Raw genomic sequence first — 16,744 nt, forward strand, 5'->3', positions numbered from 1 at the left:
ATGAGACATTTTCCATTTTTATTCCATAAATCAGTAATCCATTACAATCAAGTTCCTTCTCATTGTCGTCACACCAAAACATAAAAAAACTACTGAATCGACATATCACTTACGCTAAACACAAACATATAAACAGTGTTGGAAGACACTGACCACAGACTACATAATAAACGATTACACTTACTAAAATATACCTTTGTATCAAATAATATTCTTAACTAAACACTCTTCTGCCCACTCCTCAGTACCTTGCTGTTTACCATTCAAAATAGTGTATATAAAAATATGGGGTATAATTTTAGACCATACAATCAGGAAATCTTATTTACAATATCAGTTCAAACGCAATGTCAAATTTATTAAAGTGACCCTAAAGACTAGTAAATGATGGATAACATTTTTGTACAATTTTGACTTATCACTATGATAACATGATAAACTAATAGAATACTCTGAATTGATCTTTAACAGATGACTATGATTCATTAAATTGCAGGCTTTTGGAAATGTGCCAAGTGTCTAACTTGTCATCTTTTATCTGTCCATATAAAGAAAATAATTTTATATACAAAAAAACCAATTGTAATTTTTTTTTATTCAAATTTAAAAGAAAAAAATGACTTAGCACATTTTCAAAAAAGCCCTTTATAACAAAGTAACACTCAATAATCATTCACACATTGACTTACAAAATTAAACCACATTAAAATTTAATTTTCACCCAAAAATTACAACTAGATCAATTTATAATTTTTATAGTACAACATACAATGTCACAAGTATTTTTGTCACATTGAACATTGAAATGTATTTCTAAACGGCTAAGGTCGATTAATGTCTGCGTAATACACACATATACACGTTATTCAAGTGCCAAAATATTCTTATACAACTGTAGACCAGGGAGATACCATGACTATCACAACCAGACTGATAAAACATTACTGTTAGATATGAGATTGTTGCAAGGTCCATATTAAGACAATGCAATAGCTAAATTGGGCATTATTTATTTTCTTGTGCTTCGTCCTGCCTTGACCGCTCATGGTAAAACACTGGTGAATAAACCTTATTAAATATTTTACCACATTCTACCACTTATATAAACGGTTTTATATCATTATTGATTACACTATGTAGTTTAATTTTGTTTTATTCATTAACACTGTACTATGAAGTAAAAATGTTTTTGGTACTATTTTAATAGCCTCATGCTTATAAACTACATTTCAATTAGTGCATACACTTCAAAAAGTTGAGTATAAAATGCAAAGTAAAAAAAAGTTTTTAATGAGTTTTTGCTCGCAAAACTTGACAAGATATGAATTAAACTTTCTTCACGGCATAATAATGTGCAAACAATAGAACTATGCGGGACGTCAATTTGACAATTGACAAATCAGAGTTAGGGTCACAGATCACATCGAAGCACCAATGTATACAAGCACTCTGTTACACTATATTGACTTCATTTTCCTCAGGAGTAGGTCAAATGTGACACAAATATGATTCCGGTTTAAAGCGAGAAATTTTTGAGATCATTTTTGAAGTCTTATCACTTTGTACTATTTCCGGTTAAAGTTTGAGCGTGATTTGAGCTTCCGACACCGTGTCTGCTATTTGCAATTATGGGCTGCCCATTGTAGTAGTATTGTTATAAATCGTTCGTTATCGTTAAACGCCAATTTTTATGAACAAAGCTAAAAGGCAACGAATTTGCCAGCTTCTTCAACGAATTCAAGTTCAAATACTACATAATTAGATTTATATATTTTTGGACTAGACGTCTTTTGGCCAAAATGCTAAAAAAAAGAATATACAAAATAATTCTGGTTTGTGTGGTTTTATCAAAACGCCGCGAATGCAGGCATTTCATAGATTATAAACAGCAGACTCGAAGCAGTTTGGTTGACCGCGATCATATTCATGACACAGAGCTTAAATCGAGATAATTTCTAAAGGGAAGCTGTGGGAGGAAACCCACTAGATTTGAGTGGAAAATCGCGGTCTGGGCAACTCGAAAACGTCGCCGTGGACCGAACGAGCCAATGCCTTGATGCTGGCAGCTATGTCCTGTGGCTCCTCCTGGTTATCATTGTTTTTGTTAGAACAATATTATCATCTCTTATTTTAAAAAGTAGCTATCAAATCGTTTCATGCTCATGTTACATTGAAAATTTGACTTGATTTCTATTCTAACAAAATAGACGTTATACGGTTTTGAAAATAAATATTTTATTTAAAAGATTAAATAAAATATGGCGACGTGACTCACATAATCGTCGAGATCGAGTTGCGTGTTCCTCTCGGGGAAGTTGGGCACGTTGACGGGCAAAGAGCGCGCTACGTCCACACCTGCGCCTGCGCGGCCTCGAGAGATGTGGATGCCTTCGTCGTTGCTGTCCTCGGCTGGACATATCATTATTATCAAAAACAAATAAAATCGCTGCCAAATATAAGCTTCAAAGGTAATTAATAAAAATAATATAGGTTTAAAAATCAACTAAGTTAACATGTTACAATAAACATGAATAAAATAAACTGGAAATAAACAGCAACAATCTACTAAACTGGTGTCTAAGGTATAGCAAACGAAAAAGAGGAAGACGACTTAAAATATGGCTAGACCGAATTAAAGAAAGAGCAGGCAGAACACGGCAGAAAGTGGCACCGTGCAGATAGGAATGGCGGGATTTAGAAAGATACCTAAAACAAGATTAATATAGAAACATGTTCAAATGTAAAAGTATCTGAATTAAATAGCTATCATTTTTATAATAAATAATAATCATTAATATATACTTTAATATCACTTGCGTCTATTTTATTAAGGACCAGTTATCAATATCGATTTAAAAAAATTAATAAGAACAATCATCAAGTGCCGCTACAATGCAATGAAAGTCTACATACGTGTCTTGTATTTTTTTTTTCATAGACAAGTCTTCAGCCTTCTGTCTCACTGTCACTGTCATATTTAACGCTTATAATATAATTTCCGAAACTATTACACACTTTTAAATGTGTATAAGTATGTGTTCTTAAAATAATACTCACGATCAGAATCATAATCATCAAAGTCTGACACCATGTTGCGAGAGTCCATGCCTTCAAGGTCGAAGATGTCCTCAGCATCCAAAGAGTCTTCCTCTTGTGGAATTTGCTCTCTGGCCTGAAATTATTTTATTACCTACATATTTTTAATGATATTAAAATAATGTTGATAAAATAATTCAGAATTATATGTTTAAGAAGTTGATCAGTTTAAAGTTGTTCTTAAATAGATAAATGGTAATATTTAGCATATTAATACAAATCGTCAATACACAAGAATTGGATATTTTGTCCTTATCACTCTCGTGTTACTTTTCACTTAAATGAAAGTAACAAAGCGTATAGGATATTGAATTATTGTTTAAACAACGTTGTGAAACCTTACACTGATCTATACGCGATTACAAAGAAACATACCTTAATATTGTGCGAGAACTTCTTGCTGTCCTTAATAGACGAAAGCCTTCTTCTCTGAAGGGGAGGAGCAAGGGGGGAAGGTGGCCCATTGACCACGTTGCTGTTCCAGCCTTCACTTTCGTTCGATTGTGCTTTGCTTATTATACTGGAACGCATGGGAAAATGTTATTGCTTATATATACATAAGTACGGAAAAGATAAATAAGATAAATAACACTTGCAATGGCAAGTGTTATTTATTTTATTTATTGAAAGAAAGAAAGAAATAACTTTATTACACACAAAATACATTAATGTTTCTATAAAGTAGAGTGCACTGGCCCCCACACTAGGATTCCCTGTGTTGTGGGCAGCCAGTCTCTTCCTTTTACATCTAAACGTTACTTAATTAATTAATTTTACTTAACAAATTTATACCTATACTATTTTTGTACGATAAGAATGTTTTCTGTATCAGTATAGGACAGCTTAACAAGATATTTTTTGAGATTTTTAGTGAAAGTATGTAAAGTGATTTTTGAAATGTTAGTGATAATTTTATTTTGAATGAAGTGGTTAAAGATGAATGGGCCTCGGAATTAAATATTGTATACATAATCTTAAATAGAAAGAAGTTGGTGTGGTGGAAACACAAATTTGACAGCCATATCTGTCCACCATATTAAAATAATCGGACTTCGAACATATTTTCTTAGTAACATAATATACAATATACCATTTTTACCATTAAACGATCAAAACTGCACGAACAACGTAATAACGCGATAATGGAAACATTGTCGCTCCATTGATAGCCGATGCAAGAAGTTCTTGACGAGAATTCTCATTCGAATACAGGATGTCTTCCAATATTCGAATATGAATTAAATGACGATAATGTCTGATTTTTGTTATGCATAATTTAAAATTGTTTGATTTATGTAATATTATTTTAATTAAAATTTAATATTGTTTCTTGTTATATTAGTAAGAAGTGTAGCTGGTGGCGAGTATATTAATTTTGGAATAATAAAATCACACAAACAAATAAGCAGTGTGTTTAGTTTAGTTTTCAAAACTATTGACTGGTATTGTTGCTAGCTCAGTGCCTACCTAGTAACCTAATCTAACATTATTATTAGTGGTGAAAACTGAGCTTTTAAATGATACATGCAATCTGAGATTTGTCAGTCAGCATAATTTGTTTTTTGTCTCATAACCTACTTTTATAAACACAATATTAATTTTTAATGATATTAGGGTCCATTAATAAATATCTTATATCTATTTATGTAGCTAATATCTATCTTAAACTACATAGTTTAAAACAAACCCAGTATCCTACGATCTTTACACTAATCTATTTTCTACCGATTTCTTACATAAATAACATGTGATTGTTTTAACATTCCGAAGCATTGAGATAAGAATAGTTACTAATGCAAGATGGAACTGCGGAGCTTAACTTGAATACATGTAAATGTACCTGCTTAAAATTTTGTGTTCCTTTTGTGCTCGTTCTCTGTATGCTTCATATTCTGCATACTTCTGCTCTTTGTATTGCCTTACCATTTCTTCAATAGTTTCTAATTGATTTTGTAGAGACTTATTTAGCTGCTTTCGTAAACCAACCGCTGCCATTGAAGATAATGTTGTCTTATTACTCAGTATGTTGTTTGTGTCTACATTTTCTTTGAAGTCTATGCTAATATTTGATTCTGGGACCAATAAGTTAAATACAGGGGAATAGCTGCTTGATTTCTTCAAGTTATTTATGTTCTCTTGAGTAGTCTGTGAAGTGAATATTGTTGTCTTGTAATATTGTAATTAATATACTAAATAATAATATTGTAACCATACTAAAGCATGCAAAATGTAGGTAAAATTTTAATAATTCAACACATTTTAATCCATTAAAGTTAATCAACAAAGATATAATTATAATTATGCAGGAAGAGTTTATTTAAAAGTATTTTTACTATAAATGAACTTTAAAATTATTATAAATATAGTATTTGCCTTTGTTTATTATATAATCTAGATCCTCTTAATACATATATGAAAGATACCCACTTTATATATTCCATAAAATTAATGTTTATAAATACCTGTAAAGATGTGTTAATAAGGGCAAGATCTTTCTCTTGATGTTTAGCCACAAATGTCACACCACATGCCAAGCATGATTCTAGTGACCACTGCCCAGCAGGCCTGCTGCTAATAAGTGATGGTTGGATGATAGTACTCTTCAAAGTACTCAGTTGGCAAGAAATCAAGTTCTAGAAGGAACAACATTTTAAATTACTGTCTGTCTGATTATATTTTATAAGAAACAAAGATATATTCAATTAAATTTAATTATTAAAGTTAATATAAACCTCTTATTATAAAACTGTAAAGTATCCAAATAACAGCAAGTCTATTGATTAAGCAAGCAGATCTCGACACTGAAGTCATGTATTTAAACTCTAGCTAGGAACAAACCAGTAAACTTATTGCAATAAAGGAAACCATGACCAGAGTTAGTTAGTTTTTAAGATATTTGAATAAATTGAAGGTTCACAAATATTTAAACTGATTATTATTTTTTAAATTGTACAATAATACTATATTTTCATTAGTAATAACCTACTAATGTTGCATGTTCCAAAAAGAATTATTATTATCAACCTACTTAGGGTTCAAACTGCCAATCAATGTGCTTGATTAACATTATTTAAAATACCTGTTTATGATAACATGGACATACATATCTTTTGTCTTAAACCTAAAAAATATAGTGAATAGACCTGCACTGACTCAAACAACAGGGAAAAAGCATCTAAGGACCGCTCCAAGTTTGTGCATTTTTAAATAATAATATTAATTTTGTTAGCAGATTAGAAATGATGCAGAAACAAACATCGTTTTTTGCATCGGTAAGTAATCTTTATAAGTATTTAATCCAAATTAATTGTGTGTAGAAACTGGAAATAAGATACTCGACGGCTGTATAAATATTGATAAAAAATCTTTGAGAGATCATTATATAACGCCCACATTATCATAGAAAGCGAAACTACAAACAAGCTACCAAAATAACCATTGTTAAAAATAATGTATTCAAGTAGCTGTTGTTTACTAGCGTCTATTCATATTTCCGCTAATAATCACTATATATAAACATTCCGTACTTAATTACATTCTCTTTAAACTTTATTTGATTAAATAACATACATTTCATATTATTTTTCATATAATATTTTAAATCAATCGCTTCTATAAAGTCAAGGTTGAATTATGTTTACCAATTTATGTACCTCATTGAAAAAAATATCTCTTTGTTCGGTCGACGATAGGTCCCGTCTCTCAATTTCACTTATTTCTTCTACTTTAGCACAATTTATTGTTACATTAAGGCATTTACAAACACAGAGAGCCATTTTTATTTAGAAAATATTAAAATAAGTGGCTAAATAAAAGTTAATTATAAACGAATCGAGCAAATGAATAGAAGTAGTCAACTCGGTGATTTGGTAGATAAAAAACACGTTTGTGTATTATATTATTATTATGTATAATCTAACGCACACTATCTTATGTCCTATATATTTTTGTATATAAGAGCGCGAGCTTGACAGCAGTATGAACAATAACACAATGTCAGCTGACTGACATTGTGTTATTGTTCACATGTCATTTGACACACAGGATTTTTGATATTGGAGGTGTCATAGCTCAGAATGTCGATGATCATGACATTTCTAAATTCTAATTTTGGTGACATCCACAACTTGCTAGTGCTTACGATACAAGATTTCAATTTTAAAATTGAAATTTATATTTTAAATCTATCTACTTTAAAATAATGTCGAAAAGAAGTCAGCCAAGCTGGAAGCCGCCTGTGCGACAGGATAGAAACCCTGTTTTAAAGCTATACAATAGTCTTACTCGGCAAAAGGAAGAATTCATATGCTCAAATGGAAACCGCATCAATTGGTACAGCTGTGGTCCTACAGTTTATGATGCCTCTCATATGGGTCATGCGAGGTAATATAATATTTTATAAACTTATTCACATATAACCGACATCTAAGATTTTTCCATGTAATCTTACAAAGTATGGATAACCTCTAAAAACAGATATGTGTAAACATTATTTATATATATATATATATATATATATAAATATATATAGTATAAGTTATAATATGTAAACTAAACATATAATTAATTTCAGATCATATATATCATTTGATATTTTAAGACGGGTGCTATGTAACTATTTTGGGTACGATATCCTATTTGTAATGAACATTACAGATATAGATGATAAAATAATTAAAAGAGCTAGACAAAATTATTTATATGAGAAATACATTGAAGAGGATAAAAGTTTAGATAATTTGTTGAATGATTCTACAACAGTATTATCTTACTATGAAGAAGTTGTAAATAATACTGCTGATCAAGATAAAAGGAGTAGCTTACAAAAGCTTTTTGAAAAGTAAGTATACATATGACAAATGAACTATACTACATTTTGGAAAGAAAGAAATTTGTAAGCTGTGGATAAAGATAACTTTTTTTTAAATATAACAAGAAATTAAATTTTTTTAGTGTTGCTAAGGCAATAAATGAATTGAAACTTGCAGTTGAATCTAAAAATGAAGGAAAAATATCTATAGCTAAGAACGAAATGTTAAAATCAGCTAAAGATCCTTTCTCTGAATGGTTGGATAGTAAATATGGTGCTGAAGTTAAGGACAATGCAATATTTGCAAAATTGGCAAGATATTGGGAAAACGAGTTCAATAAAGATATGAAGGCACTTAATGTATGTATTTAGTTGAATAAATATATATATATGCTATATATGTATGAACGATATCACAAAATAGGTTGTGCTGTTGAGTTTTTGTAACATCAATAGTGATATTTAACTTATACAAAATATCTTAATGTAGATGATTAGCAAATAAAATGAATTATAGAGAGAACATTTAAACTTACTATGACTATTAGAGGGATAGGAAAAAATGTATTGGTAATTAGAATAAATATCCGTCTAACATAATATTAATATGTATCTGTAATTTTTTTAGGTATTGCCTCCAGATGTATTGACAAGAGTTAGTGAATATGTACCACAAATTGTTGTATTTATACAAAAAATAATTGAAAATGGTTTAGCATATGAATCTAATGGTTCAGTATATTTTAATGTCAGTGCCTTTGATAGCAATGACAAGCATCATTATGCACGGCTCGTCCCAGAGGCATATGGGGATACTAAAAGTTTACAGGAAGGAGAAGGTAATTATAATCAATATTTATCAATACAGTGGTACCTCAAAAGTGTTTTGGTATACAAGCAGCCGAGTAAGCTATATTCTGCTTTGAGATGAAAGCAAAATTTAAAATATGATGAATCACACTCTTCACACTACACTAACCGGTTCTCCCACCTCAGGCTTGTTTACAGGTTGTTCTGCAGTTTGAGGTTTATATTTTTTGTAATTTTTAAAAACATTATCATGTTTATGTGATGAGTCTGAATAAGGTGTCTATTGAATTAAAGAGTGAAACTATTTTATGCAAAAACAACTGAAGTGGTGGAATGGACTAATGGTATTTCAATTAATTTTAAAGGGGAAAATTGCTTTGAGATAGAAGACATTTGATGTGTTAGCAAGGTTACAGAACAAATTAAACTTGTTTGTTGAGGTATCATTGTATTTATTATCTTATTAAGTATATATTTTGATTTGATTATGCAAGCTGCATAATACATGACATTGACATTTTGAAGGACTTCCAGTTTAACCTCAGTCATAGCTACTGAAAACTGTTTCTTTTGATGGCAATGGAATTATAAAGTAGAAATATCTTTCAGGTGACTTAATGGATGAGAATGTTGAAAAAAAATCTGCAAATGACTTTGCTTTGTGGAAGCGCAGTAAGGCCGGTGAACCTTCATGGGATTCCCCTTGGGGAAAAGGTCGACCAGGTTGGCATATTGAATGCTCGGCCATGGCTGGTGATGTTTGTGGGTCCAATTTAGATATACACACTGGAGGTGTGGATTTGAAATTCCCACATCATGATAATGAGCTGGCCCAGAGCGAGGTAAGATTGATCTAATTCTTTCACTACAATATAAATTAACAAGACTGCTGTTGGTTTATATAAAAAATAGCACTCTGTTTACACAAATATCAGCTCACTCATTAATGAAATGAATTATTTGTCCCATGTTCAGCAAACCAAAACTACAAGCATTATCTTTATTGCTTTTTTGGCTATTTTTCACTTTTCATCATAGGCCTTGAATTCGTTTCTTGACGAGAGATTAGTTTTGTGTTACTAGGCTTATCTTCTAAGTTAATAAAGTAGACATTCCTCATACCTATTCAGTCTTAATAACTATAAATTCTGTTATTTACAGGCTCACTTTGATAAACCAGGTTGGGTTAACTATTTCCTACACACGGGTCATCTAACAATAGCTGGGTGTAAAATGTCGAAATCTTTTAAGAACTTTGTCACAATATCAGATGCGTTACAACGCCACACATCTAGACAATTGCGAATCGCGTTTCTGTTGCACGGATGGAAGGATACCCTGGATTACTCCGATAACACCATGGAAATGGCTATCCAAACGGAAAAGTTGTTTAATGTAAGGCTTTGTATTTATTTTTATATGTGTTTACTTGTTCTGTATAATTTTGTTTTTTTACTTACGTAAAATTAAGTTTTAATTAATTATGTTTGTTTAATTTTATGCGCGTACCACCAGACGTGCTGTAATATTTCTCATACAAATTATTATAATACTATTAATATAAACGATATCTATTAAGTAAACCGTATTAAATATATTGAAACTACGATTCAACCTTACATATCTTAGCTTCAAGATAAAAGAAAGCCAATAATTACGACAAACAGTATTTACTGAGACGCAGGGTTTGGTCTGATGCTAATAAGGATATTTTTGTTTTATTTTCAGGAATTTTTCTTAACTGTAAAAGACGCTTTGCGCAGTGGCTACGATGATGGCTGTGGAGGCTGCTGGGACGACTTTGAGCAACAGCTTTCGAACAAGCTCACATCTGTTAAAGCACAAGTCCATGCAGCTTTGTGTGGTATGCATAGATTTTTTAAGTTACATGTAAAATTATGTCTATTGTTTGCGTCTCAAAGATTACGTATGAGACAGGCATAGCCTGCTGATTCTCTTCTAAGATTCGAATCGTTTGAAGCGTATCAACCTTTTTAGCAACTTTTTTTAATCTTCGAAGAAAGGTATAGTTTGCCCTTACCGCTAATTCACAGAAAAATTTCAAGATCTCATCTCATTATTCGTGACTTACGTTCTGGTTGTTATTAAGTTGAGCCACGGATTTGCAACGCCCTTCATATAATTATATACATATAATATTCATACTATATAAAGCTTTTTAAAACACTAGTTTATTTTTTTACATATAATATACTTGCACTGTTCATTTTTTTCTTAGTACCCACATATTATAAACTCTGACCAATAGTGATTTTTACCTTTTTTGCATATGTATGTTTAGTGTTCTCTGAATGAGACTACTTTAATTACTATGTTTGCCACAGATAACATAGACACCCGCAGCGCAATAGACGCGTTACGGGAGCTAGTTGGGGCGTGTCACGTGTACTTGAGACAGACCAGTCCTAGGCCCTCGCCCCTTCTCGCCTCTGCCGCGAGATATGTCACGGACATATTGCATACGTTCGGGGCCATTGAAGGACCTAGAGGCCTCATTGGGTTCCCTGTGGGAGACGCCAATAATGCTGGCGTACGTATTACTTTAATATTTTTATTAAGTCTTAAATAATACTGGTTATCTCAGAAAGTATTGTCTAATAATCTCTATAAATCTAATATATAAAAACATAGAGAGTAGTGTTGGCCTCACGGCTTCATCGTGCGACTCTAATGTTCGTAGTTTCGATACCCGGCTGTGCACCAATAGACTTTCATGAAGAAAACCATCGTAAGGAAACCAATGCAAGCCGCATTAGACCTAAAAGGTTGACGACGTGAGTCAGTCACGGGAGGCTGATCCCCTACTTTCCTATTACATTGGCAAAGAAAAACAGATTCAGAAATCTGAGGTCCAGACCTAAAAAGGTTGTAGCACCACTGATTTACTTTATTTTATTTTTTTATAGAAAAAAAATGAGATTATTATTCATACTAATCTTTTCTATTAAAGCCCCTTGTTAGTCATAAACAAACTAGTATAATTGCACTGTTTTAAGTAAAGTATCATCTGTCTTTTTCGTTACACTTTAAAAGGCAATTTGACAGAACGGGACGCAAGATTACTACACATAAGAGTAAAATATAGATGGATTTATATTTATGAGCAGGAATTTACATTGATTAAGATTATCATTCTTGAATTTTAACTAAAGAAATTGTTTTATTTGTTATGGAACCAGTCTGTTTGTTTCGTTTACATATTAAGTGTGCTTAAAAGTTTGTAGGCTGACATAGAAAATCTTATTTATTACATAGAATTTGATTTAATTATTCAATAGTTCCCTTCGATAGCGTTACAACAATTATATCGGTCATACAATTTTTCTTTTGGCTCAACATAGGCTTCAGTTTCGGCGATTACCTACCGCTATATAAGAACTACTGTTTTTACTAATACATGTATCCAATAAACTTTTGTCGTACTTATCTGTGTTAGGTAAATCTTCGATCTATGTTAACATTGCACTATACCAATCATATACCTGTTAAGGTGGAGGAAGCAGTGATGTCCTACCTGGAAGCTCTGAGCACGTTCCGCGGTAACGTACGCGACGCAGCGCGTACGGCCGGCGCGACGGACGTGCTCGCACTCTGCGACGCACTCAGAGATGTTGTCTTACCAGAACTGGGTGTGCGGCTTGAAGATAAACCAGGTTAGACTAATAACTTTATATAACGCCGTATACTAACGAATCAGTATTTTATCGACGTTTTTCCAAATCAAAAAACATTGTAATTAAAATGACTTAATTACAAACTTGTGGGTGATTAAAAGTTTTATTTTCAAGTAGACTAAATTAAATGAATCCCACAATGCCGGAACACCTTGATTGTTGAAAGATTAAAAAAATAGCTTTTATATATATATTTTTATTGTCTTGTAAGAGTTTGTAGTTTTTAAGTTTCGTTCTGTTAAATCAAAAACAGAAAGGTGTATTGTATATTTCTTTTTTCAGATCGCACAATCGTCAAGCTGGTAAGCAAGGAAGAGATTGCGCGGGAACGAGAAGAGAAGAAGAGGATCGAAGCAGAGAAACAAAGAAAAAAGGAAGAGTTATTGAAGGCGCAGAAAGCGAAGGAAGAACAGAAGAAGATACCGCCGCAAGAGATGTTCCTGCGGGATACTGACAAGTACTCCCAGTTTGATGATAAGGTATAACGATTAGTATTTGCTACAGTTTCTTCGATTTAAAACTTTATTATCACAAAACTACTGATCTTATTAATAAGTTTATTCTATTACTATATAAAATTTGAACAATGTGAATTACGTATTTTATTACGATTACAATCAGATTTTTTAACAAATAATGATTTGTAGGGCCTTCCGACCCACGATCTAGAAGGCAAAGAAATCAGCAAAGGCGCTTTGAAGAAACTGCAGAAACTCCAGCAGGCACAGGAGAAGAAATATAATGAATATCTCGCCTCAATTAATAGTTAATGTTTTTTAGCTTAATTAAGTAATTCCATGTATTATTTTGTATTCACTTCTTAAAAAGGTATTAAGTTATATTTATTTATATTACCTAAAACTAAAATAAACATTAAACAAGGAGTCTAAAAGTCTTGTTAAAAACTTGTTTTTTTTACGAAGGAGCAAACGGGCATCCGATGTTAAGTGATATCGCCCATGGACACATTCCAACATTGCAAGTGCTTTGTCTTGAAACGATCGGTACGCTCTCTTCTTGAAGGCTAGGAAAGAACGCTTTGTCCAAAATACGGACTGTTGACTTTTCAATAAATTTTATACAAATTAATTATGAATCCTGACATTTTATTTCTTATTGGGAATTATTTAAAATAAGTCCATTTTCCAAGTTGGAAATATAAATTGCTGTAATAAACTTGTCATAAAACTGCATTTCTAAACTTACTTGAATAAGCTAATGTTGTATGATTAATTAAATGACAGTGTTGAATTGCTTAGCTGTGAAACCATTTAATAAAATAATTAATACAGAATTTGTTTGTTTTATTAAATTCATAATATTTTTTTTATAGAGCAAACGGGCTGGAGGCTCACCTGATGTTAAGTGTTACCGCCGCCCATGGACACTCTCAATGCCAAAGAGCTCGCGATTGCATTGCCGGCCTTTTAAGAATTGGTACGCTCTTTTCTTGAAGGACCCTAAGTCGAATTGGTATACTCGATAATACTCGTACTAACTAGAATAGGGTAATGTCATTATAAAGTTGATTCACTTAATAAGATAATAAACTAATTCAAAGATTTCATTAAATGAACTAGTCAATCAAATTTACCCACAGTACATATAATTCTTATACTAAACTAATAAACTCATTGCAAAGTAGCGCTAATGGAAACTTTCGTTCTACGATCAATTTCAGTTAATTAAATTTAGTTCTGACGTAATCTACGAATTGTATGCTTAAAATCGTTTTAATTAGTACGCGTGAAGTGAATTCTGGCAACTTTTTTTATAATTGTATTAGACAGACAATAAGAAGTGGTGGACAATAAAAAATAGACTAGATTTTAATTAAATATGCTCCTCTTGCCAAAATCACAGCTTGAAGACCTTCTGGGCATGCTACGTTGTATCAATAACGTTTTGAGGAATACCTTCCCACTCTTTTGCATTGACATTTTTAAGCTTTTTAGTTTTGTGGAGCATATTGCATTGATCTTACTCATATCTTTAGATCCAAGACATGCTCAATTGGATTGAGGTCAGGACTTCGAGCTGGCCAATCTAAATGAGGGATCACAACTTCTTGTTGCATGCAGGTACACTTCCACGTCGACAATATATTGCTTTGACTCATAATGTAAATAAAGAATACTATATGTATAATATAAACAATAAATTCAGTTTTGAGTTTTATAAAAAAGTAATATTGGGCCTGCAATATATTGAATGATGCATAGCATCAGGCCGAGTATAGAGAGATGAAAAAATTAAAAAAAAAAAGTTGTTCTACTCAATATATCTGTCGGAAGAAAAATAATGACTCCATAGTCATTCATGACCATTGAATAGTCGTTAGTTTATAGATTTTGCAACATATTACTACAAAATATCAACAAGTCTGTTAATCTGTAGATTAATTCATATTAGTAAATGAAATAAATAAACCATAATATAACAGTTTTTACTCATTTGACTTTGATGTTATTAAATTATAATGAAAATGGCAGCTGATACCAGCGCCATTACTCCGACATATGTGTATTTTTTCAAAGATACTGAATCCTGCCCTCCTTTTTCGTAGGTATCTGATCGACTATTTCTATTTGTTGACAATTGTAATATCTACAAGTATAATCGCGCCGATGTCTGTCTAACAAAGTTGCTCTGGCCGCTACTGTTAGATACAACTTAGCCCCTGGGGCCTTTGGGCTGGCTAGTCAGTGGCCAGACTGGTTGATCTTCCCTTTAGGTTGTAGAACGGTAATCCATCCTATACAGACCTTCCTCGACATATCTAATATCTATATTTAGATAAGTTCTTCTACATACTAAGCTTAATTTTGCCTAAAACTTCCTTAAAGTTGGTGAGTACCCTAAGCATTCTTCAAGAACTCGGTTTCTTTTTACCTATGGGATATGTGTGACGACGAAAGTCAAGGTTGTTAGTGATGCCGAGGGCCAGAACCAGTCTATTGCACAGTTCCTTGTTAACAAAGACGTTGCGGTTACTAAATGCTGTCTGACATTATGTATCTTATGTATTTTTGAATAAAATTTTTTATGCATTATCGTATTGGCAACTAAATTGTCTCTACTTTATAAGCAAAGGAGCATAAAAGAGACTTTTAACCAAAAAAGCTACTAATTAATCCATAAATCTATTACTTTGAGATGTTTAATTCCAAATAAACAAATCTTCACTACTAAATACCATTGACCGAATAAAGATAAATTAGTTGTCAATAAATTAAAACGCTATAAAGTCTAAATGGGGTCCGCGGATTATTATCTAAATATCAAAAATAAATTGGTGCGGCGTCGTCAAATCACAATAGGCGTACGCTCGAATGAATTGTATTCAGAAGCCGCGTGCGCGACTAAAATACCCTTAAAAAGGTGTACGGTAGTTTAAAAAAAGGTAAAAAGTGAAGTAAACAACCTGGGTTGAGTTTTTTCGACAATAGTTCTCGTAGGGTGGCACAAGTAGCGCACGAGTCATGCATCTGTACTGTTATTTATAGATGCTAGGACCACTTGCTTACAAATGTGGTGATTTTTCTAATCTAAAACTTAGGATATTATATATACATGAGTGATGGGTAAATGGTACGCATAGATGCTTAGAATTAATATAAAAAATGTGGTTAAGCATGTCATTTCAATTAATTATTATGTGTATGATTTGGCAACCATTTTAAGTCAATAATACCTTAATAACTTAATATTAAATTCCATATACATATATATATATCCACTGTTTCCAACACTCGTGAGTGCATAAGCGAGGAACCCACACAGGTTCATGTCTATGAATAAGTATGTGTATGAGTGAGTATAAGAAGCCAATATAGTTATATAAAGAAATCTGCGGGGCATTGAGAACACTTCTTAGTTCGCTAGGTTTGGTTCGAAAATATGGGTAAACCGCACAATTTACAAATTCGGAAGTATTAGGTACTAGGCGTTCTATTAATTTCTTTGTTACTGATAAGACGATTGCAGTGATATCTAGAATTATCTAGAAACCTTAGAATGCGACGATTCTTTATTTTAATTAAATTATTTTTCACCTAATGAAGTGGTAATAAGTGTTTTAATTAAATTAGAAACATAATTATTTAGTAAGAATTATTTACTATTTATAAGATTTATTTTTTGTATATACTTACTGAAATTTAAACATTTTGTTGTGACGAGACGTGCTTTTCACTCTATCGTAAAGATTTTATCTTAATATTGACAATTAAATAGGATCACTCTCCCAAGAAACTTACCATATATGCAGTAGCTGAATTGCAATTGGATTGACCAAAGTAACGGACTTTCTCAAGAAAAATTGTTACATTTA

At 32.0% G+C, this 16,744-nt stretch overlaps 2 protein-coding genes across 2 annotated transcripts; one reads left to right on the forward strand and one right to left on the reverse strand.

Annotated features, from left to right (window-relative positions):
* Position 1: 1 nt before the first annotated feature.
* LOC110992856 lies at positions 2 to 6,994 on the reverse strand. The gene is made up of 7 exons (XM_022258831.2): positions 6,750 to 6,994; positions 5,559 to 5,729; positions 4,937 to 5,241; positions 3,472 to 3,616; positions 3,058 to 3,172; positions 2,276 to 2,409; positions 2 to 2,085 (listed from the first exon to the last, which is right to left on the reverse strand). The coding sequence occupies exons 1-7, from the start codon at positions 6,870 to 6,872 to the stop codon at positions 1,984 to 1,986; spliced, it is 1,095 nt and encodes a 364-aa protein (XP_022114523.1). The 5' UTR covers positions 6,873 to 6,994; the 3' UTR covers positions 2 to 1,983.
* Positions 6,995 to 7,204: 210 nt separating this feature from the next.
* LOC110992865 (cysteine--tRNA ligase, cytoplasmic) lies at positions 7,205 to 13,705 on the forward strand. The gene is made up of 11 exons (XM_022258842.2): positions 7,205 to 7,479; positions 7,670 to 7,936; positions 8,050 to 8,266; positions 8,535 to 8,745; positions 9,326 to 9,558; positions 9,878 to 10,111; positions 10,445 to 10,580; positions 11,062 to 11,267; positions 12,228 to 12,390; positions 12,694 to 12,890; positions 13,059 to 13,705. Exons 1-11 carry the CDS (start codon positions 7,298 to 7,300, stop codon positions 13,179 to 13,181), a joined length of 2,169 nt encoding a protein of 722 aa, XP_022114534.2. The 5' UTR covers positions 7,205 to 7,297; the 3' UTR covers positions 13,182 to 13,705.
* Positions 13,706 to 16,744: the final 3,039 nt, after the last annotated feature.

This window comes from Pieris rapae, chromosome 22 (genome assembly GCF_905147795.1).
Source record: "Pieris rapae chromosome 22, ilPieRapa1.1, whole genome shotgun sequence".
In the NCBI taxonomy this organism is placed as follows: Eukaryota; Metazoa; Arthropoda; class Insecta; order Lepidoptera; family Pieridae; genus Pieris; species Pieris rapae.